This window comes from Neospora caninum, chromosome X (assembly GCF_000208865.1).
Source record: "Neospora caninum Liverpool complete genome, chromosome X".
NCBI lineage: Eukaryota > Apicomplexa > Conoidasida > Eucoccidiorida > Sarcocystidae > Neospora > Neospora caninum.
In genome coordinates, this window is record NC_018396.1 from 754514 (window position 1) to 776502 (window position 21989).

The 21989-nt window shown below is 47.6% G+C and overlaps 4 protein-coding genes across 4 annotated transcripts; 1 reads left to right on the plus strand and 3 right to left on the minus strand.

The window, feature by feature from the left end:
- Positions 1–558: 558 nt before the first annotated feature.
- NCLIV_045670 (hypothetical protein) lies at positions 559–2632 on the minus strand (the record flags this gene model as incomplete). Its single annotated transcript, XM_003884117.1, has 3 exons — positions 559–700; positions 1566–1669; positions 2474–2632. 3 exons carry the CDS (start codon positions 2630–2632, stop codon positions 559–561), a joined length of 405 nt encoding a protein of 134 aa, XP_003884166.1.
- A 1507-nt stretch (positions 2633–4139) lies between these two features.
- Positions 4140–5482, plus strand: NCLIV_045680 (conserved hypothetical protein; the record flags this gene model as incomplete). Its single annotated transcript, XM_003884118.1, has 6 exons — positions 4140–4152; positions 4239–4288; positions 4496–4542; positions 4771–4968; positions 5086–5157; positions 5347–5482. 6 exons carry the CDS (start codon positions 4140–4142, stop codon positions 5480–5482), a joined length of 516 nt encoding a protein of 171 aa, XP_003884167.1.
- Positions 5483–8347: 2865 nt separating this feature from the next.
- Positions 8348–11895, minus strand: NCLIV_045690 (hypothetical protein; the record flags this gene model as incomplete). Its single annotated transcript, XM_003884119.1, has 6 exons — positions 8348–8626; positions 9006–9152; positions 9688–9825; positions 10201–10265; positions 10562–11200; positions 11667–11895. The coding sequence occupies 6 exons, from the start codon at positions 11893–11895 to the stop codon at positions 8348–8350; spliced, it is 1497 nt and encodes a 498-aa protein (XP_003884168.1).
- Positions 11896–16263: 4368 nt separating this feature from the next.
- NCLIV_045700 (putative transmembrane amino acid transporter domain-containing protein) lies at positions 16264–20108 on the minus strand (the record flags this gene model as incomplete). Its single annotated transcript, XM_003884120.1, has 6 exons — positions 16264–16536; positions 16889–17035; positions 17412–17549; positions 17745–17809; positions 18424–19050; positions 19763–20108. The coding sequence occupies 6 exons, from the start codon at positions 20106–20108 to the stop codon at positions 16264–16266; spliced, it is 1596 nt and encodes a 531-aa protein (XP_003884169.1).
- Between the last annotated feature and the right edge of the window lie 1881 nt (positions 20109–21989).

Sequence of the window (21989 nt, forward strand, 5' to 3'; positions counted from 1 at the left end):
CAGGGGTGGTGTTCTCTATCCTGCAAGAGACTGCGTTGTATGCTGACTGCACTCACTAGAATACTAAGAGGCGGGAAAGCCCCCACGGCGTAGAACACGGTTATATGCTCTACATTTTTGAGGCGTGTGGCAGCGCAAACACACATCTCTCCATCGGCGCCTCACATTCCTGCTCCACTGTCAGAGAGGAGTTGTCACTTTAGAGGAGCGCAACAAGAAAGTCAATCGCCGCAGGGCCAGACGGCCCAACTTCCTGAAGTCTCTACAATATTATTTCACGGGTAACCGATCAACATGCCAGGTGTGCGTGAAACCCAGAGACTGGCAGAAAAACAGGCAAGACTGAGTCGTTTTCCACGCATCTACGCCTCTCCACGCACCTCCATGATTCCCCTGACTTCTCTTTTTCTCTTAAAGAGCCAGTTGACATAGCTGTCCGTTTCCTTTGTCTCTCTCTTTTGGTCTCTCCTGTCGTCCAATGTGAAGGCATTTCACGAAAGTTTTGGCGAGGTTTACGAAGACAAGAAAAGAAAGTCTAGATACAAAACAGGAAACCGCTTATGCCTTCGCGGTCTTGCTGCTCTTCTTCTGCTTCGACTTCTTCGACTCCGCCTTCAGTTCGTCCTTCTTTTGCTTCTCCTTCACTTGCAACACCTGCTTGACGCACTTTTGCTCCTCCACAAGGAACGCACGCACAATCCTGGTGGAAAACACAGAGAACAGCCAAAAGACTGACCCACCGAAATAGTCCCGGAGACACAAGGAGCCCATTTTCAGCGAACGAGCAAATCCAATTTGACCGTGCTTCCAGTGTATGTGGGGTGGTTCATGAACGGCCTTCTGTTAACTGCAAGGCTGTTAACCAGGAAAAACCCATCAACACGCACGCACGCGCACACGCATCAACAGTTTTTTCAAACGGAGACTAACGAAGCATCGCCAGCAGAGAGCACGTGTCCTTCAGAAGAGAATGACAGAGAAAAATCAAAATGGGAACACACCCCACCTATCTGTCCCCCCATCAGTGCCCGAGACGCGCGACGACGTCATTCCGCGAGATAACAAGAAAAATGCTGGGAGACACCACGGGGGCGCACTCTGCTACTCGTTGAGTTGATACGGATGCACAGCGAACACCATCAACGCATTGCCATTCTTCACACATCTACAGATCTTCCCCATTTCATGTTTGCAGAACTCAAACACAGCCATTCCTGGCTGTCTCGAGTCGGAAAAAAAACTGGCGACCCGGCTTGCGCCGTCCAAAACAGCCGTGGAAGCCTCTAAAAAACGCATGCACTTAAGTCCACGATGAGTCGAGCTCGTTCCTGCTTGACTACGTGTTACGCTTTGTTGACAAGGCTGCCTACTCTGGCACCTCTTCAGAAAGAGCGACTGTGGCTTTACGTTTCCACGGAATTCCGACACTCTTCCACTTGTCGGTGCAACGCATATCTACCAGGCACTGCATGCAGAAGCAGCATCCTAAGATTTGCCGTTCCGACATTCCAAACGCACTACACACACTCCTTTTGACCTGACACGACACGCTTCGCCTCACTTACCTCTCACGTACGCAGGCGTGGCATCGGCTGCCACCATAAGCGCGGTGGACTGTTCTCTCTCTCTTCTTCAAGAGCCTCAGTCTGTGTGGCGCAACAGCTGGGATCTGCAGAAAAGAACGCACAAACACAGTGTTCAGCGTGAAAAACGTACTGCTTGGCAGGAAAGGGCTGTATCTCTCAAATGCAGGGAAGAAGCGTCTACCCTCTCCTCTTCCCCTCCCGGAGTGTCTAGTCCTCGTTGACTGCCGAACATCAAGAAGGGGCGCAGAAACGTCGGAAGAAATAACGTGTACAGAATCCGAGCCACACAGCACCGAGTGCCTTCAGACCACGGTACACTTCCTACACAGTCGTCAACGTGTAGACACTCGCTGGTGCCAACATTTACGATAAAGGGGGAACGAAACGCCCCTGACGCATTCACAAACAGTTACGTGCCTGCCTCCCATATTCTGTCCAGTGTGAGCCGCCGAAGGCACGGCGATAGCTTTCTGGCCCAGTGGTCCCATTTTTTCCGGAGAGTCGACAGCGATAAGCCAGGGTGCTCACACGGCCCATTTTGTACGAATCCAGTGTGTTCTACTCAGGTAAGTCGTTTCAGTCAGCCCACGTTTCGACTGCGGGAGAAAGATCCCAAGAGCGGCAGACGGGACAGGCAAGGCATCTCCCTTGCCTGTCACCGTTAACACGAGTTCATTGGAGATGAACGAGGGCAACAGATGAATGCGCATGCTACGTTCAAATTTTGCCAATCGTGTACAGGCTGCTCCATTCTTCACGTCAACGATTGTGCCTCGCCACTGTGCACGCTGTGGGACAGCATGCAGTTGAATTCTGCAGAAAGACTGAGGCGGGGCACGGTCCGTCTGGCGGGAAGTGAAACGGTTCCGAAATTCTCAGAAACTCACCCCAGGCAAAGCGCGATGGCAGTTGCCACATTTTGGCCGCGAAGGCTGCTTGCCCACATTGTGGAAAACAACCTTTGCTCCAGGCGTGCGCACGCGGCGCACTCGGTTGGAGCCGGTGGCATAGTGATTGTGACGACGGTAAACCAGACGAGGCGCCATTTTTGCCGGGAAACGGAGAGAAAACGGAAGAAAACGGAATAAATAACGCTGTTTGAGGGGACTCGCACAGCAGGGAGAAAAGCGCGTGCATGACCGCTCCTTCTGACCCGTCCCCCGCACAAAAGCCACGGCGTTGATTCAAGGAGAGAGACGCCTTCATGCGGGGGGCGGGGGTGTAGGCATGCTGAGGCAGAGAAGCAAGATAGCCGTGCATGTAAAATGCGCCGTCTTTTCAACAACTGCATGCACTCTGGATTGTGCGATCAAGGAATAGTCACATCTTTGTACTTTGTGACGCTTTTAGTTGTGGTACCAGAACAGTCCAATCGGTACGCTCACTGCGAGATATCAACGCTGCGTCTTTTGTAGAACTGCAGCTGCAGGAGTAAAGGTGGAAGGCGTCAACCCGCAGCCGGACGAGAATCCTTGTAGCATTGCTCGGTTTCCGAGAAGCCTGCTGAGGTGGAAAGTTGACGGGGCCTGAGCAGACGAGTGCTTTTCCACACAAATGTGGCAAGTGTGTCATTAAGTGAGTTAAATAATACGGGGTTGTTTTTGCCCGCGATTGACTGCCATGATGAGGCTTTCTAAAGAGTACAAATACCGGGCCCGAGTGTTACTGCTTCGCTGGTCGACTATACTGGTCCAGAGGCGCAACTGCGCAGCAGTACCACAACAAAGGCATCGGTTGTTGCTCAGTGGGCTAAACATACAAGAAAAATCATCGGATGCGCCTGTCGCACCTCATGGCCTGGCGGTGGTGCGTCTGGGAGGAGATAAATGGTTTGTTTATGGTCGCAAATGTGACGGTTGATGCTGTTCATTTTTGCATTTCCATAGAGCAGATTTGAGCTCCTGGTGTTAGGGCGTGGCCTGCTACCAATCTGCTCTTCTCCACTTAAGATCAACAAAGAATCAAGGGTGAATTGAACCCCTGTGAAAAGAAGATACAACCTCTCCTAGCTGAGTGGTTGCCGTAAAATTTCTGCCGAAATCAAAGTGCTGTTCAGGTTTAGCTGATAATCGCGAGTATGCAGCCTTCACAGATTTGAGACTGCCATCCTCGTAGAGAAATGATCGCGGCATTCGTGAGACACTCCTTTGCAGAGAGTGCTGCGGATACGGTTCCCGTGCACGCCCGACGCCAGGCAAACCTCAACTCAAACGATGAAGTAACGATGCTGCTGCGCAGGCAGACTTTAGAATGTGTGACCCTGATTTCGCAAATCAAATACCTGCCATCCCAACCGCTGGTACCCGTGATACGCCCTTTAGTCCAGCAGAGAGAGCCGCTTTTGCATCACTGCCAAAGCCCCACTGGCCTGCTACCGAGCAGAAGCCGCGGGGCTAGCATAACTCCCAGCTGCCGCCCGTGCATCCCTCCGCTGTGCAAATTGATGAAGAGTACATATCTGAGGAGGCGGCTACAAGCTAGCCACCAGCGTGATTGCTAAAACTATGAAATTAGTCAATAGACAAAACTTTGCGTAGCCTTCCTTTTAGCATTATGGGATGGTCAGGCTCCTTGCGAACGTACATAAGCGCAACCATATTCCTTTTAGCGCCAGTGGTCTGGGCCGTTACGATCGATTTCATCTTTGGTGAGTGCCGCCGCTTACCGGAAGGAATCAGCCGTCGACGGCTTTGACGCGGCCAGTGCTCTTCGCGTGATTCTGAACCATGTCTTTAGCACGTTTTGTTCGACAGCGACTCACTGATTGAACCGTCTGGAAACTGCCATCGCCAGCTTGGGAATGGAATGTTGGCTATGCGAGACAACAGCGGCGGCACGTTGCACCGATCTATGGCTGAGACGCACACTACTCCCTCTGTGCTATTCTTACTGGGTCGATGTTTTTCTAGGATCGGTACTGCATTTGGTACAAGCAGAGACTCCTAGCGTATTCGAGGTGAGGTATCAACGGTTCTGTAGTGGTCCGGCGTAAACGAATGAACAACTGAACATTTCACATACATAGCGAAGTATGCGTCAGCTCGGTCTCGTACCCGAACTGAGACATCATTTTCTTTGCCTTTTTCTGTTACAGACTTTTTTTATTGACGAAGCCGTGTCTTTCTACTCATGTTCAGTGGCTACGGTGGTGTTATGACTTGTCGCAGGTTCTTATAAAACCAAGGAGGCCGTACAGGCTCCCTGAGTTCGAGCATGTGAGGTCGTTTGACCAAGTGGACAGGTTTACTGAGAATTACCGCCGCGATGCCGATAAAATCAGAACTTCTCTGGATGCAGCGCTCAAGGAATCGCGTGGGCGTTACTACGGACCCTTCCGATACCGCTACCGTCAGTACCCAAAACCAACGCATTATCCCCCCTGGTAATTGATATCTTCCCCTTTTTGTCTTTCTCGTCGGGACAGTTGGATAGGGATTTGTTTGACAACGAATGCAACATTCCTGTACGTGTCCTGCATCGCTGCCTGCATTTTGTTTAGGTATTTCAACCAGTCAGTCATGGTTCAAATCCCTACAGACCTCGAAATCAAGGAGCCTCGTGGTCCTGAAGGGTAAGGGCACCCGGAGAGACGTAACCATCTACACCCGGGTAACAGTTTGGTTAGGGGTTTGGTGTACGAGAGCAGTCATTTCCACGTACTACGTCCGCGAATAACTTTCCTCTCTGTGTCTGTTTGTTTTCTTTCAAGTGGTGCTGAAGGGAAGACTATGGGACGCTCATTCTTGTGTGTCGTTTGTAGGGTTATATACGCGCACGAAGTCTACCAAGCTCCCCCTGACCTTCGCGAGCAGATGACAATGCACATCCCGAATCGGCCAAAAAATCATGAAACGATGAACACCCTGGTGGAGGTACTGCAGCAATCGACAACGTAATCACATGGACCATCGCATTTCCTACGCTTCGTTTTCAAAGGAACTTTGTCACATCTGGTACAACGCGCTTTTTCTAAGGAGACCAGAAATACCAGGTTACAATGCTTCGCTTTCCATTTTGTAGGAGACACATCTGGCTCTACCCTTTCCCATATGAAGAGACTGTAATATGGAAACAACAAGAAACAAATGCCCAACAACGGAATCTCACAACCGCTCGACATGTAGGAGTAGGCTGCACGATAGCCTCTTTCTATTCGAATACTATCCCACCACTCACCGACTCAGGTGATTCAGTGCGCTTCTGTAAAGTTTGTTTTGATTAAGGGAACAGAATATAGCTTTACAGTGAATTCTATGACTGTATCTAATTGGCTGAGCTACTCCAGAGAACAGCAACAAGAAGTGGAGACTAGGGAGGCCCTAACAGCTTGGGACAAAGCATACGAGTTTTTTCTCCGGTCTCCTACTATATGAATGGTATTAAACAGCAGTCGCGTTCGACGTGCCACGCCCGGTGTTGTATATCGCACTAGGAAAGGGAAGAGGACAGGTGGCTGTATCGCCATCACTGACAGGGCGACAGACAATTCACCATAGTCCCGCAAGCAGAAGAGAAAATCGAGATTAGACGGTCACATTTTATTCGGAAAGCGTAGGAAGTCGGCCCGCTTGACTGAAAGGGTCAAGGGTAAGTCTTGTGTAGGTAAAAGGAGTAAAAACGAGGCAGGCGTGCACATCTTCACTGGCTTCGGTAGGAGAGCAGCCGCTTCTATAAAGGCTACTTTTAAAAAAAACGTTTTTGTTGGGTATTTGGACGAACCAAGGACAGTTATCCGAATACGGCAATATATTTTTCTATTACATGTGCAAATAAAAAAGACAGGCAGGAGCAGCGCCCTTGCGCCTTCTCTCATTTTCTGGATGAGCTGCGACGTTGTCTTTGACCAGTAACTAATCCGTCGCGTAGATGCTATCGGACAACGTGACGTTACTCTGTGTTACTAGGTGAGGCTACAGTTGCAGTGTTCCTGTGGGGAGACACTGGATTCGTTAATGGATCAAGGCTTGATTCCAATAAGCCCGCGTACACTCTTCACCTCCCAATGGTTGTGTAATGGCCAAGGGAAGCCACGGACCTTGAGTAATGAGTGCAAGCCCATTGCTAAACTTCAAGGAAACTGCACGCGTCTACTCGTGTGACGCTACGGCAGACACCGTTCCCCCGGGAGACAATTGGATAAATCTCAAACGTTACCAAAGAAGAAGCCCGCGAGGGCGGCACATACTCTGATAAGTTTCGTTGATTATTTCTCGAAACCATAATGCCCTAGTTGTACAGACAGGAGCGATGTACAAGAACAATAGTGGGACAAAGCATTCAGACCGCCGTAATTCGTTGGTACATCGTCACAGAGTCGCTCCTCTGGTACACGCTCCTCAGCTCCTTATTGTTGGATCCTGAACACCATCAGACAACAACAACGAAAGCTGCTGCTGTTGCATCCACCCCATGCCGAATGCAAGTAGCCATCAGCATCTGAAGAGAATATCTCTGCTCCTAACAAACAGAATGAAACCATATGCCGACGGTCCAAGACTTGAACGCGGTTACATTTGTTTTTTATCTTTCTTGTGGCTTTCCGGCCCCCTTGCTTCCTCGTTTCCCCTGCTGTCCTGTTACCGCTGTTGACATAACGAACAACAATTAACCAGGAAGCAGGCATTTCACTCTCCACCCCTGCTGTGTCACAACGTCAAAGATTTCGTCAGTATTGCCTTCAAAACCCTTTGGTGATGAATGGAAGACCGTAGCTAGAGTTTTCGGAGGCAACCAAAAAAAAGTGAAACTCGCAGATGCCATAGGAAGGCTGGCATTGTCAGAAATATCTCGAGAAGAAGAGAAAGACAAACGTAAATGAACAATATGGTCGTAGGGAAGACTGAGGCACGTTGTGCGTCCGTGTGATTCGTAATCCTGAATAGTTCCTTCCATATGGTGCTTATATTACTGCTTGAAAGTGTGAAGGACTCGGGAGAGGAAGCGGCAAACTACGGGGAACATTAAGCGCTGCTGCTATGCCAGGGAAAAGTTGCCTTATCCGTTTGATCGGGCTTGCATACGGTTCTCAACCGTCGGGGCACCGGCAGACAAGACAAACTGAAAAAATATGACAGGGTGATTCTTTCGTAGCATGTAGTGACGCAGTTCTTCCACACTAGTAAAAACAACACACTTGGTTCCTTTTACATGGAAAAAAGTTCCCCGAGGCAGCCTCACACGTTTTCAGAATCGATGAACATTAAAAACTGACAGGAGTCCGCCTCTTGGTGTTTTCCCTATTTGCTGAATAGGCGACCCAAGTCCCTTTTCTATGCAAATGCGTGTACGCTATACAGCGTTTCGCCTTTGTGACTTGCTGAAAAATTCGACCGTTCTTGAAGAACCACCTTTACTTGGAAAAAAAGCCAAAAGAAATGGAACGTGTTGCACCTCTCTGGGCAACGCACTATACCATAGACAACTCACGTCCCCTATAGAAAACAAAATGATACAATAACGACAAGTAAAATCACAGACACAACGTGGCTGTTTATGATAGATTTACGTTCCCTTCATTTTCACGCACACAAGCGTTTACAGTAAATGCTTAATACTTTTAAGCTCCAACCAGCCCCCGTCTACCTGAAAAACGACGAAACGGCAATAATAATACAAACCATAGCTTCTCGCATTAACATTTCTTCTTCAAGCGTTCTCGTTGCTTCACGTCTGCATTGCGGAGCGGATCAAGTACCTATGATAAACTGTTGCCTAATCTCTCCCGGCCAACCCGTATGATTTCTGCGATTTGATCGCTGTTACTAATTTAGGTTCCCACTGGGACAAGCGATCCCGTAGTCAGTTGTCGGATGCCACCTTGAAATTGTATTGTATACAGAGAAGAACTGAACTACAAAGCCACTAAGAATTATGAGGTAGTGCGATAGCCGCCGTGATAATTGCCTTGGTTTCTTCAGCTTCAGATGCACTAGTGCAGGAAAAATGAAAGCAAGAGGGACACCGCATACAGCGCCGATCAACGAAACAAACCCGCCTAGTTGATGCTTCCCCACAATGGCTATTGCGACGGTGGAGAGAACCTGAAACAGCCACAGAGAAAGCAGAGCACGTACCCACATGCAGGGAACCAATCACTACAGGCAATAAAAAAACATAACCAATTACGCTGTTGGCTTGTGAGTGGAAACATCGAGTCCGTTGTGTGTTTCACCCACAGAGGGACAAGAAAAGCGAGTAATGCTGCATACAGAAGCAAGAAAACCTGTCGTTCGTACGATTGCGGCCGGAGAGCAGGAGTGTTAACAACAACAAGCCGAAAGTTGTTTCACACGCCCCTCTTCTATATTTATATCGTATGCGGTTGGAAAGTTTTTCTTTTGTATGTACACACACACACACGGATATGTATGCATGCACATGCACCAGGTACGGGCGAAGGCAATCCGTGTTTTGACGTACGAGGACGATACGAATGGCTGCACTGACGAGCTGCCGTGCCCATCGACACGAGACCATAACATGCGGCAGCAACCTCTTCTCCGCTATTCCCGTGGCGGGATAGAGCATTAGCGGGTACGTAGATAAAACGACGATAACGAAAATTGCCTGGAACAGAAACCAATCACACACAACGAAACAAAGAGCCTCAACTTAAACACCGTAATCATCCACATGGCTTAGGGCAGAGATTGTTTGCATGTATGCTTGCATATATATATAGCAGGTTCTAGCTGCCCATTGTCATTTGTCTAGTCTCTAGTGAGATATACCCAACACAGTTAGGAAGGTGCAACCTACGGCTGAACGCAAGAAGCATAGACGTATATATATATATATATATATGTACTTACATACTTGACGCAAATAACGTGTCCCTTCCTGGACATAGTCTACTGGGTAATGCAACGGAATTAGGAGTAAACACGCACTACTTTCACATCAGCGGACGGCCACATCTATCCGACATGCATATATGTGCGCACACACCCACCGTTTCCACAACATGAGCAAAAGCAAATAAGGATTTTAATAAGTATAACAACGTGAGTATGCGTCGCATGTGCGCCATATAACATATACACGCATATATATATATATATATATATATATATCGATGCCAGTAACCTCCTCCATGGATTACCTGGATGGTGGTTCCAAGAAGACCGGAAGGAAGATTGAAGAGAATAACCTCTCTCACTTCCTTGCCAAATGCTAGGACACAAATTGTCGTGTACACGACGTACAACAATGTAAGGGCTGTGAGAGTAAAACTGAGCAACTGGAGATAAAACACAGGAAAGACAGGAAGACAACTTCCGAAGGCAGCGAGCGAGAAACTCTCATGGAACCCCACTGTGACACTACATTTATATTTGCTGTTTTCCTATAAAGCGATGACTCTTCAATTGCCCCTCAAGCATGGTAGATGAGTGCCTCTGCATACGCTATTCCTACAAAAACATACAACTAGATGGTTATGAAAATATGAACGTATACATATATGTAAATATATGAGCACGTGTTGCCCACGACCATATAATATACGCTCTGGAAAGACGAGTGCTCGGACAACTTGGAAACACATCACCGTCGAGGGAACCATCATAGGGAAAGAATGTCTTTTAATGAGGAACACCTGCCCGCTTTCTCTCACCAGCGAGAATTTCCGTTGAACAGCGGGCTTTGCTGTATTGCGGATGGGGAGAATCAGGCCAGCTCCTGGCGAAAAACAGCAAAAGCCATGCGCATGCGCATATACCTATACATGTATATATCATATGCGTATGTAGGCATAGATATCAATATACTGTTTAAGAATGAGGCGTGAGCGGAGTACCACTGTTTATAATACCTGAATGCACAATTTATATCAACGACTCCTTCGCTGCAGAATCTTGCGAAATCGCCTCCCAAGTGAATGCAATAAAAGACACATATATAACTACCTACACTTGTATCTATAACTGTGATCGTATATATATATATATATACGTGTACAAGTTATGGGATTTTACCTAACCAGAGGTATATACTCGTTCCAAGGATGAGAGACCATCCGTCGAAATTGAACAATTCGATAGACCGAACCAATCGCTGCTGGCTCAGTTGAACGATGACGGCGACCATGAGGATGAGCATGCCAAAAACTGTCCCGATGTTTCCCACTAACATAAGAGGTACGAGGTATGTCATGTTTCTTATAAAGCTGAGAGACAGAAAATATACCCCTAAACACCATATTAGCGTCGTTACAGACACGTCCACATTGGGGGAGCATCCCGAGGTGACCCGAATAAGATCATGTAAATTTCGTGAAGCGACTACCGCGTAAACTGCACAGAATGCCACCTGCGATGAAAAGACACACAATTCTACTAGAGTTCTTCCCCATCCCCCTAGAGCGCATTCGGCGATATCTTCGTATGTAACGCGCACATCGCCTTCGCAGCATTCAATAAGTAGTTCCATACAGTACACGCTGAGCACAAGAACGCTAGATAAAGTGAGAAGAGAGAGAATGAGACCGCCTTTCATGACGGCGTAAGGAAGAAAAATAAAGGTGCTTCCCATGAACGCCTTGCAAATAATCACGCCGGTGCCGAAGGGCCCTGTTGTCTTCACTTTGTGACGGTGATGAATCGACGCGTCTCCGTCTGAACACAACAGAACGAGAAAGAAGATGGAACACGGTCGAAAATAAACACAGACGCGCGATAGCCCAATCGAACTGAAAGGAGGTACGAAATGAGACCCTTCGGCAAAACGGAACATATATATGTAATTCAACGCACTGGAGATGCATCTGTGCATAAGCACACAATTATGATCTCAGCGATAGGACGTGACGCTGGAAAGGCTTTCCGTGGAGTGCTCTCTCGAACGTCACCACAAAACAAATGCTTACACGGAAATATACTTTTGTGTGTCTGTTTATATATATATATATATATATATATATATGTAAAGGTATATGTATATTTTCTATGCCGCTTGTTCTGACGTGAAGGATTTTTACGTTTCCAACCACGATCAGCCAGCGATGCCCGATTTCCTCCACACCATAGAGAATGAGGACACCTAATGAATTTACGGTTTCTGCATTTTCGGCCGGAGCAGTACCTGCCATCGTTGCTAGAAAAGAATCTCGGGAGCAGTGAGCTCCAGTAGCGGATACCGAGGAAAGAACCTTAGAAGCTGTGAGAGAAGGACGTACACCATCTATAACCTTCCCTTCTTCTGTATGTGCCACTGCCTCTTGAAGCTCTTCTGACAGAGTGTCACGTGAATCGTAGAGCTCTGCTACCTCCACAGATACTCCAGGAGCGATGTGATCCACTTCCACTGCCATACTCTCTGGCTCTGTAGGAAGATACAAGCAACAGCAAAAAAGTTGCGAAACATGACGCAGAACCAAGATGGTCCCGAAACAAGAGGCCGAGGACGAAGTCGAAGGTAAAAGACAGGGAGTTACAGTGACAGAAAAAGATATAAACACACTACGACGAAGAGGCAGGTCACGTGCAGAATTTTAAAAACAAAGATACACGCGAGGGCAAGGGGTAGAACCGCTTCGATCTTTCTTCTCAATAACACTAACCTCGTTTCTAAAAGGTTGGGCAAGTGCGCTCCCCAAACTTTATAGCGACGTAGCAAGCTAGGAAACTTCTCCGTTCAAAGAATGCCAAAGCTTTAGCAACATGGGGAAGAAAAACGCGAGAGCAGAACCACCGGTGAGAAGAGGCGAAAAGCACCAGCAAGTGGAGAAAGAAAACGACGGCAGAAAGATCGAGGTTGCCTCAAGGAACAGGAACAAGCGGAGGGAGAGAAAAACGAGACTCAGAATCCCAAGCGGGGAGGAGAAAACGGGAAAACCGGACCACGAACAGGGAGGGTAACCAAAAGGGGCCAAGGAACACGACGACAAACAACAAGGAAACCGTAAGGAAGAAGGAAGAAGAAGTCTTTGACGAAAACGGAGACGAAGCCGAAGAAACACACACAGGGGTCGTCTCATTAGTGTGTATAAATTTAAAGGTAGCGAGGCTGTGATAGCTCGGTGACTCGACAATGAGAACCTTGATGCTGTCTAGAATCGAAACGGTATGACTTGTCTAATGACTGATCTTTCGAATGTGATCAGGGTCCAAGTTGCGACGCAAATCTCGCAGACGAGGAGACACAGATGGCCGGAGATAAGGGGCTGCTTGTTCCACGTCAAACCTGCATTTCTCCATCTCCCTTAAAAGGTAAAACGGCAAGACACCAGAGAGGTTACATATCAAAAATGCCAGAGAAAAAATGGAATCGTCTTCACTATCGAGCATTTGTCTTCGTTGTCAGCCACTTAACGGACGGAAATTACCGCGCGTGATGGGGCCAACGTGGACACAGGGCCAGGGAAGAACTATACTTTTCGCGTAAGGTGAGCGTGTGTGCTCTACTCCTACAAGACGGAAGATAAAACACGTCTGTCCTCTGCTTCTTAAAGGTGAAAAGAAAAGCGAAACGCGGAAAGCGATTTCGCTACCGTTTCGCTCAAAATACCAGTGTGGGATCTCATCGCCAGGAAGTGGTCCTTGAGGCGAGAAAAGCAGACGCGAAATCAACTAGCCGCGATCTATTTCGTAGAACATTCGATTGGACGTGGAAACGCGAGTTAAGGCATATGCGCGTGTCGCTTAAGCTCAGCTAGCTTTTGTTCAGGTATGGACCAGCACTCATATCCATCAATACCTCAAAGATGTTCTGTCTTTCCTCGGAGTGGCTTTACTGTTCCGCGTGTGTTCTCTCGCGAAGTACATGGGGGGTCTGCGAGCCAGTTCCACACACCAAGAGAAAGAGGATGATAAAAAAATTTGAGATCCATCGAAAAGTGAGACAAAAACACAAAGCTCTTGAGCTCTTTGTGTCCCTTGCCCGTCTTCGATTGAGGCATTTTGGCTTTGGGGGGGGGGGGGGGGGGAAGGAGCATGCCCAAGGAAAAAACTGGAGATAAACAACCGTGATGCCGGGCCGTACATAGGTGTGTCAAGTTCGGTGACCTGCAAGACAAGCAAACATAGAGCTACTTGCTGGATGCGAAAGGCGATGTGTTATGCTTGCAGGGGGGAGGAGGAGGCGAGTAGGTGTGGTAACCGGCGTTTCGCCGTCTTTGTCGCCATCTCAGAGTAATACGTTAAGAAGGATAAGGAAGGCGGAAGTAGCTGAGAGCAGAAATGCGCTGCTACAATATGGGGATTCACGTTTCTTGCCGTTTACTGGTTCGCTGAAAACGAGTGAAGGCAAAACATGAAGCAAATAACTTCTCGCGTCAATCGGGAACGGATTGGTGATAGACTTGTTAGATGGAAAAGGCAAACAGCGGAAAAAGTCGGTGGCGAAGAAGTGACAATGAGAGAGGCTACGATTGAGAGACGCGAGGACGAGGCGGGTTTACAGGCAGAGAGGTATCAGTTTCGCGAATGGGTAGCCATTGACCTGAGCGCAAAGACTGAGCAAAACAGGGAAAACACTTCCGAAGAAAACGGGGACGAGCGGAAAGAATTGCAGTTGCTGATTCACCAAGGAGGGTGTCATTGCGTGTTGGCTATTTGTGTATCGTTAGGTAAACACAAGGGCCCGGTCGACGCTGCGTTGCATCAGCGAGAACAAGGAAATGAGTGTCTCAAGAAGGGCTTCTGCACTCTCCTGGTACGTGGAAACGGGCATCTTCTATCCTTCAAATGGGATCTGAAAGCCGCTCTCTTGTAGCAAAGTCTTCCATCAACAGAGAGAAGTGAGGGATAACAAAGGTGATTCAGCTTTGGTCTCTTCCGCTTTTGTATTTTGTTTTCCCGGTGGCTAGTCTCTACGCTTGCGCCTTCCCGACGGCCTGCTGACGCATCACTGACCGACCCCCTCGTCAGCTCGATGGTTTTATTTCTTCACATCCCTTGAGGTGTTCGACATCGAGAGGACCCCGCTGATTGCTTCAATATCATCTCTGTGATGATATCCAGTTACAAATGCCTTTCGGATTTTTAAATTCACAAAACACGCAATCTGTTTACAGGATCCAAAGAAGGCAATGGCAAAGAACAAATCTATGTATTTCTTCGCAGATGTAAATATATGGTGGCCCGGTTGGTGAACCGTACTTTTGTTGTACAAAACGTGCGAGACCTAGTGCTTCAAGCTCTTCAGAAGAATGTGCGACTGAATCGTGGCAGCTACGAAAAAGTTTTCCCCGAGCTCTCTACACGTTCGCGACCTTGGCCAAATTTTAAAGTCCACATCTCTACCGCCCAAATAAAGGCATTTGTAATACGAAGTAGCGATTGAATAACTTGCTAGACACAGATAAGTTCACCGTGTGTCCGTGCGAGTGTACAGATTCGCTCTATCTCCAAAAGTATATATGCTGAACTACTGGGTGCGTTAATGCCAGCAAAGCCATAAACAAACTCATCTATACACTAAGTACATATCTGTAAACGAAGAGATATATATAGAGAGAAGAAAAGGGTATGTCCGTACGTATGATCTGTTTGCAACGGAGCACGTCGTTGCACGTAGCTCAACCGTGTTTCATAGGGCGGGCCCGTCTCTTTGTTCAAAACGAAATCTTTCTTGTGAAGTATTGAACCACATTCGTCGCCGGGCAAGGACACGTCCAACTAGGGACAGAAAATGACAAAACCGTGCTGACTGAATTCTGACGCGGAACTCACTGCGAAACCACTCGCATTAGAATTTGGGAACTCTGACGCCAGGTAGTATGGGCGTTGTATTATCTACTCTTTGGTTCTTTTTCTCGTTTCAATACAACTAAATGACGCGCAAACAGCAGGCCCCCGCCTACCACACACATTTATATGCATGAATGTGTCAATCTTTCTCAATATCTTTATATGCACAGACATAGATGCATATATAAATAAATGTATATATGCACCGTATATTAAAAAAAGCAAAAAAAAGACGATGGACGAAATAACTACCGAATGAGTGGATGCCTCGGTGCCAAGAGAAATACTAGCCTGCCTGAATGTGCCTGGACCACCACTGTTTAGTCATTCAAACACATACGAACATGTATCACCTGCACAGATATCGACATATCCACATGTGCTGATGCATACGGATGCTTCGTATTGTCATATGCATTATATCTATACATATTTCCTATGCAGATGTGTATATAGTCAGATTTGGAGATGCAGATATGCTTGTCAAAAACATCCTCATTTCCCTGGGATTGTATACGCATAAGCACCCGCCACTGCTCCACTAAAATCATGGGGCTTTACGCCTTTGTTTCGTTCTGCAGAAACCTTGATTCTTCCCTATTTGTCCATGTTTTTACACGCCTTTAAAACGCAGGAAAACCCTACTTTCTAAAAACCTCTTTTTCTGCTCTCCTGCACTACATGCTTACTCGTCTCGAGCGCACCTGCATATGCGTGCATATGTTTATTCTTAACGGACACACATACATCATACATCTATTTCAGCATTCGGATCTGCGCAAATTTATCTTCGCGTATCATTCATCGACACAAAACTGCATACAGTGTGTATGAAAATTCATGTCTAAGCATGTTACCTCCTCTCTGCATTCTCCCTTCGAGTCGCACTACATTCTTTTTATTTCTTTGTCCCCATTTCTCGTTGCCTTTCCCTTCGTCCCGCCCTGCTGGTCTGCCGCTCTGCCTCTCTATCCTCGTTTCTCTCCGAATCATAGAGCTCCGTTGCAGCGAGCGGGGTAGTCGTCGACACCATGCCACGATTTGATTGTCCACGTGATGGAGAAAACTTGTATCGCAAAGCCTCCAAGAACAATAAACCAGTGGAGCAGCTTCAACGCGATATGCTTGTCGCCTCTTAGCTTCATGTGTAGAAGGACAGGGAAGATGAAGGAGAGTGGAACGCCGCAAACGCCGCCAATCAAAGCCACCACGTTGTCCAACTGCTGAAGGCCAGCTGTCGCCAATCCAAGTGTCAAGATGACCTGCGCACCAACGCGAAGCAAGATGCAAAAATACATGAAAATGTATGTATATAATATACATGCACACATCTCAACCTCAAGCATACAAATGGAGATGGAGAGACATATTTATACTCATATCTATATATGCGCCGCCACCACATGCATTTGCGACCGAGGCGACCGTGGGAAAGACGACTACACCACACACATCTATACGCAGTGGACTGCATGTACATGCATGTACACATGTCTGTTTCATTCCTTTCTCGCGTGCCAAAGGTACGTCTCATCGCCTGCATCCGAAGCTCACCGTGCCTCAGCAAGGATGTTGCTCGCTGACGAAGCTTAAACGCACAAAATGAGAACTTACAAGAGAGATGCGGATGGATGGTCCTACTAACCAATTAAGGATACGGTCGGAGACGTTCACGATAGACAGGAGTCGCTGTTCCACAATCGTGCTTGCTGGGAAAAGCATCAACGGGTAAGTAACCAGGACGGCGAATGCGAAAATCGTCTGAAGAACCCAAAACGCAAAGACAAATACACAGACACCAATCAGACAGATTGAATCTTCTACGTCACCACCAAAAGTGCGCGACCCCGTCAAAAAACTTTGGGATGTCAAATGCCGAGAAGCCAGTCGGAACGAAGAACCAAAGCGAGCCTCCCGGCAACCAACAACTGAGAAAGGCGACGTGGGCGAACGGCGCTCGCAACCCGGTTTTTATATCGAAAATACAGAGGGAAGGTGCCAAAGAACACCGAAACAACGGACCCCATACAGATAATGCCCCCGGCTTTTGAAGCAGCTGAAACAGCTGCACTTTTGGTGAAACCCTGACGCTCAAGTATCCACAGAGGAACGCGTCAGGAACAGACGTCAAACTCACCTGAACTGAGAGACCGAGGATGCCTGATGGGAGATTCGAAAGAATCACAACCTCAAGGTTTCTTCCGAAGGCTAAGTTGCACGTGATGCTGTACACGATGTATGTGGTTACCAGCGCCACCAAGCAAGCGATCAGCAGCTGAAGAAGCAGAGCACATTCATAGGCTTGGGCGCGAGACATACAGATAACAGACAAAAACGTGCAAATGCATAAACACACATGGATGTATGTTTCTATCTATGTATACGCACAAAACTTCTCAATCTAATAAATCATGGATTAAGTGGAACAATGGAATGACAATCGCAACCGCCATCCGGATGCCGGTCTCACCTTGGAGAAATTATCTTGAACTGCTTTCTTGGATGATTTCCGGATGGGCAACACCATTCCTGCGCCTGTGGAGATGGCAGCGAACACAAAAAGCTCTACCGGATGCAGCTACACTTTAAGCAAGATCCTAAAGGTCTGTAACGGGACCTGGGTGGCGCAAACGCGTCCACAAGGGTTATCGGATCTCAGTTGCATGCGTAAGAAAACAGGGAATCAAAGTACGATTTTTTATTAAATACCTGCTACAAGAAATACATTCGGTCCTTCATATTCTTCAATCGTCAAGCTGCCCTTGTACAGGCAGAAGCAAACACGCATATGCATACATGATATATATATGCACACATGAGAAAAATTAATATTTTCTGGACTTTAGTGGTAAGTTTCACTTTTTTCAGGCGGAAAGGAACCTCCGCCGTCTTCTTCACAGACAATGGCAATAGACACGCTTACAAGGGAACGGCGATCAAGTGACGGCGCATGCGCATGATCTACGTATATGACAAGATTTGCGTTTTTATATGAAAACAGCTAGCCAGATATATACATAGGCAGTCTACATAGATGCAGTGGCCAAGATAAGTAGAAGCGTACGGAGGAATATGCATGATGATACGTATTTCATGCACACAGCTCAAATTAAGACGCGACGAGCGTGTTGGTCAGTTTGTGCTCTTACCTTCCCATAAGTAGATGCTCGTTCCGAGGACAAGAGGCCAATTGCTTGTATTGACAAGGTCGACGTCGGTGATCCCATGGTTGGATCCTACCTCCATCCCGACGCACACCATCAGAAGGGCAACCCCGATTACTGTGCTGAGGTTGCCTACAAGCATTAGCGGCGCGAGATACTTGATGTGTTTGATTAAACTGAACGGGATGTAGATGATAGCCCCACACCAGATAAGAGATTTGACAGACAAATGGAAGTCCGTAGAACACTGGGTGGCGCTCCATATCACATCACGGAGGTTGCCTGCGACGACGGCTGCGTTGATGGTGCAGAAGCCCAGTTGAGAAACAAAGACGCAGAACTCGATGGCCAAGCCTCCCCATGAGCCCAGGGCTAAATCTCCAAGTTCTTCGTAGCTCTCAGCTGTTCCCGGCTCACAGCACTTGATCAATAAGTGCATGCAGTACATAGCGAGGCCGACGATTCCAACAAGGAGACAGAGAGAAAAAATCAATCCGCCCTTCATAACCGCGTGGGGAAGAAACAGAATCCCTGCGCCCACAAACGATTTCAAAATCACGACGGCCGTACTCGCCGTCGCAGTCTTCTTCTTCTCATCTAGCACGCTTATGTCTGGAGGAACACGAGAGAAACACACATCCCCCTTGAAAATGAGGCGCGAATAAACGGCAGTGCCATCGTGAAGTATACATATGCCAACACCTGCTGGAGCGACCGAAGGAAATCGGACACAAAGTAGGTTGACGTACCACAGAAGGCGAAGGGAGCAGCACGCACATACGTAGACTTAACTATACGTGCGTCAAGATATACGTATGTACAGTAGTTTCGTGGTTTCCAATGGGATCGAACCTCAGCAATAGCAATCAAAGAAACATATCTTGAAAGCTCGTGAACGCCACAACCCAAAATCGTTATGCTTAACCAAATTCAGTGTGACCTGTGGACACCCGGTGTCCACAGTGAATCCTCTCTGGATTGTATATTCCATTCAGCAGATAAATAAAATTGTCTAGATGGAAATGGGTTCTGTTGTGCAAAGACATATATAAACTGTAGGTGTATAAAGACATCTATCTACCGGACGATAATTTGGGAGGCCATTTCCGCAGACGAAGACGTGCATCTGGAAGCATGTGTACCGTGGAATACATGTGGAATTGCGTCCATGAAAGACACAATAAATACGTACTCACAACTCTCTCAGTTAATCTAGATATTGCTGTCTTGCGCAAAGGAACAGCTCTTGCACATTTTCTGACGAGCGGTCGCAGGCAGAAAAGCAACTGAATTCGGTGGCGATATGATGTGCTCTCTGACTCACTGGTTTCTATGGTTGATCCGTTGATACTGCTCGTATCCCCGTCCTCGGAAAAGATATCATCGGTTCCCCCCGATGTACTGCTGCGTGTTGTGTATCTCGCGTATTTTCCACTGGCACTGCCTCCATCATTTTCACCGCAACTTCCTGTCTCCAAGTCGATATCTACGAGTTCCACAACGGTTGTTTCGGGTTCTCGTTCCGCGTTCGAGAAAAACGTCTTCCCTTGAGAAACCGTCGCGTCTGTTTGGCCGCCTTTCCCCAGGGGAAATGCCATGCTCTTGAGCTCGAATCCTGTGCCTCCAGAAGTGCTCATGTCTGCACCAACCCGCTGAGCTGTCGCTTCCATTGCTCCTCCCGTCACACTCGGAATAACTGGCAGTTAGAAGGCCACCTGCCTTTCCCATGGCAGGCGTTTTGGAACAAAAGATAGAACCTTACAGACGCGAAAGACGCGGCAGAAGAAAAACTTCAACTGGTTTCCGACTTCCTTCAGAAAACAAAAAGCGAACACCAAGAAAACGAACACAGATCGAAACCTGAACCGAATGCCTCTGGTAAACCGAGTGAGTGTCTTGTTTTACGCCTGTGCGGGTTACTGGCGAATGCGGATAAAGAAAGTTTCGTTCTGAACCATCCACAGAATAGCAACCGGCTCCAATAAATAGACGAGAAGCGCCCCAACATGCAACGCAGACTGATTGTTTTTTCGTCCAACGATGCGACCAACCTTTGACTTCTGTGATCTATACGAGCGTCGGAAACGTTTGAAAAGCACAATACAATACGCACAAGAAAAAAAAAACCGTTATAAAAGTCCCGGATTTTTGAGACGGATTGAGCTCTCTCTCACAGATAAGGGCCACGCGTCTTGAGACACAGAATGAAAAAAATTGCAATATTTTTGAACGAGCAAATGCAGTGATGTTCGAGCACACAGATCCGCCCGCGAATGCAGCGCACGACCCAGCGGAACAACGGAAGGCCTTGCGACAACTGGGTTACCTGCGGAAAAACCTCATTCCGGCAAATGCAGAGAATGAAGGAAAAACATCAGGAAACTCAGTGAAATGAGCCTGCTTGCTAGCTCCTTTCCAGGCGGAAGAAAACGAGGAAATCAGAGCGGAAAAGGCGCGTATCTTTCCACCATTTGCGAAACAGAAGAACGGGACACACACACACACACAACCAATATAGCATATATTTCGTGTTTCACAGAATGAATGTGCAACAACACATCGAAAAAATGGTTAGAAAAGCGTTTTGCAAATCGCCGTGTCGCAATGTAAGAAAAAAAAAACAAACAGTTTTGTGAGCCCGTTAGTTTCCTGATGCCAAATTTCGTAAACAGTAAATGAACTTTTTGTCGATCTTTCCCCGAAATTTCGGGATCCACGGGATATGACGATGCGTCAAAGGATCCGTAAAACATAAGAGAGATTTGATTTGACAAGGAGACGCGGATAACGTCGTGAGAACCCGCGCGACTGCGAATGCCCCCTTCGGCAGAAAACCCCGCGTAGCCACGCCCATTTCGGGTAACTGCCCTGCTTCTTTCCGTTTGGGTCGGCCTTGTGCATGAAGGAGAGCTTGTTTCTTTTTCTGCCAGTGGCTGACGGTTTCCGGCTGAAGAGGCATGTCCGCTGTGCATATGAGACCATATCTGTGCAGACCGTCACTACTGTGCTGTTCTGTAGTTGATGGGAGTGTAAAAAGACTGGTAGTGGACAGCCTCTACTCTCGTGTTCATCAGGTTATATTCAGGTGCCTTGGCATCATGCGTGCTAAAAAAGCAGCACCCCATCGAGCTGCAATCATGTCAAGAACGGAACCGGGGTGTGTGAGACCCAGGGCAGTGCCAAAAAAGTCCACCGTTCATATTCGCCGCGTTTACAGTAGGAAACCGTCGACCTACATCCGGTGTCAAAATGCATATCTCGCCTCTGCTCCACTCGAGGCGGAATTCAGAAGCTGCGTATGCTCATCCCCAGCTAGAACGTGCTACTATACACTGTGCGGCTTTCCTGTGGCAAGCTTACTTAAGCGTTGACGTCGTTGGCAAGGATCAGGAAATTCGCACTCCACATTTCGGCAGCCGTGTTCGCCTTCTTCATTCTAACGGGTCCGGTGAATGAAGCAGCACACACTGATGGCAGCGAATGCGCAAATCCTTCGTCGGGGGCTCGTGTTAGATAAAAGTGAGCCGTCCTGGGGCTTGCGATGTGGAGAT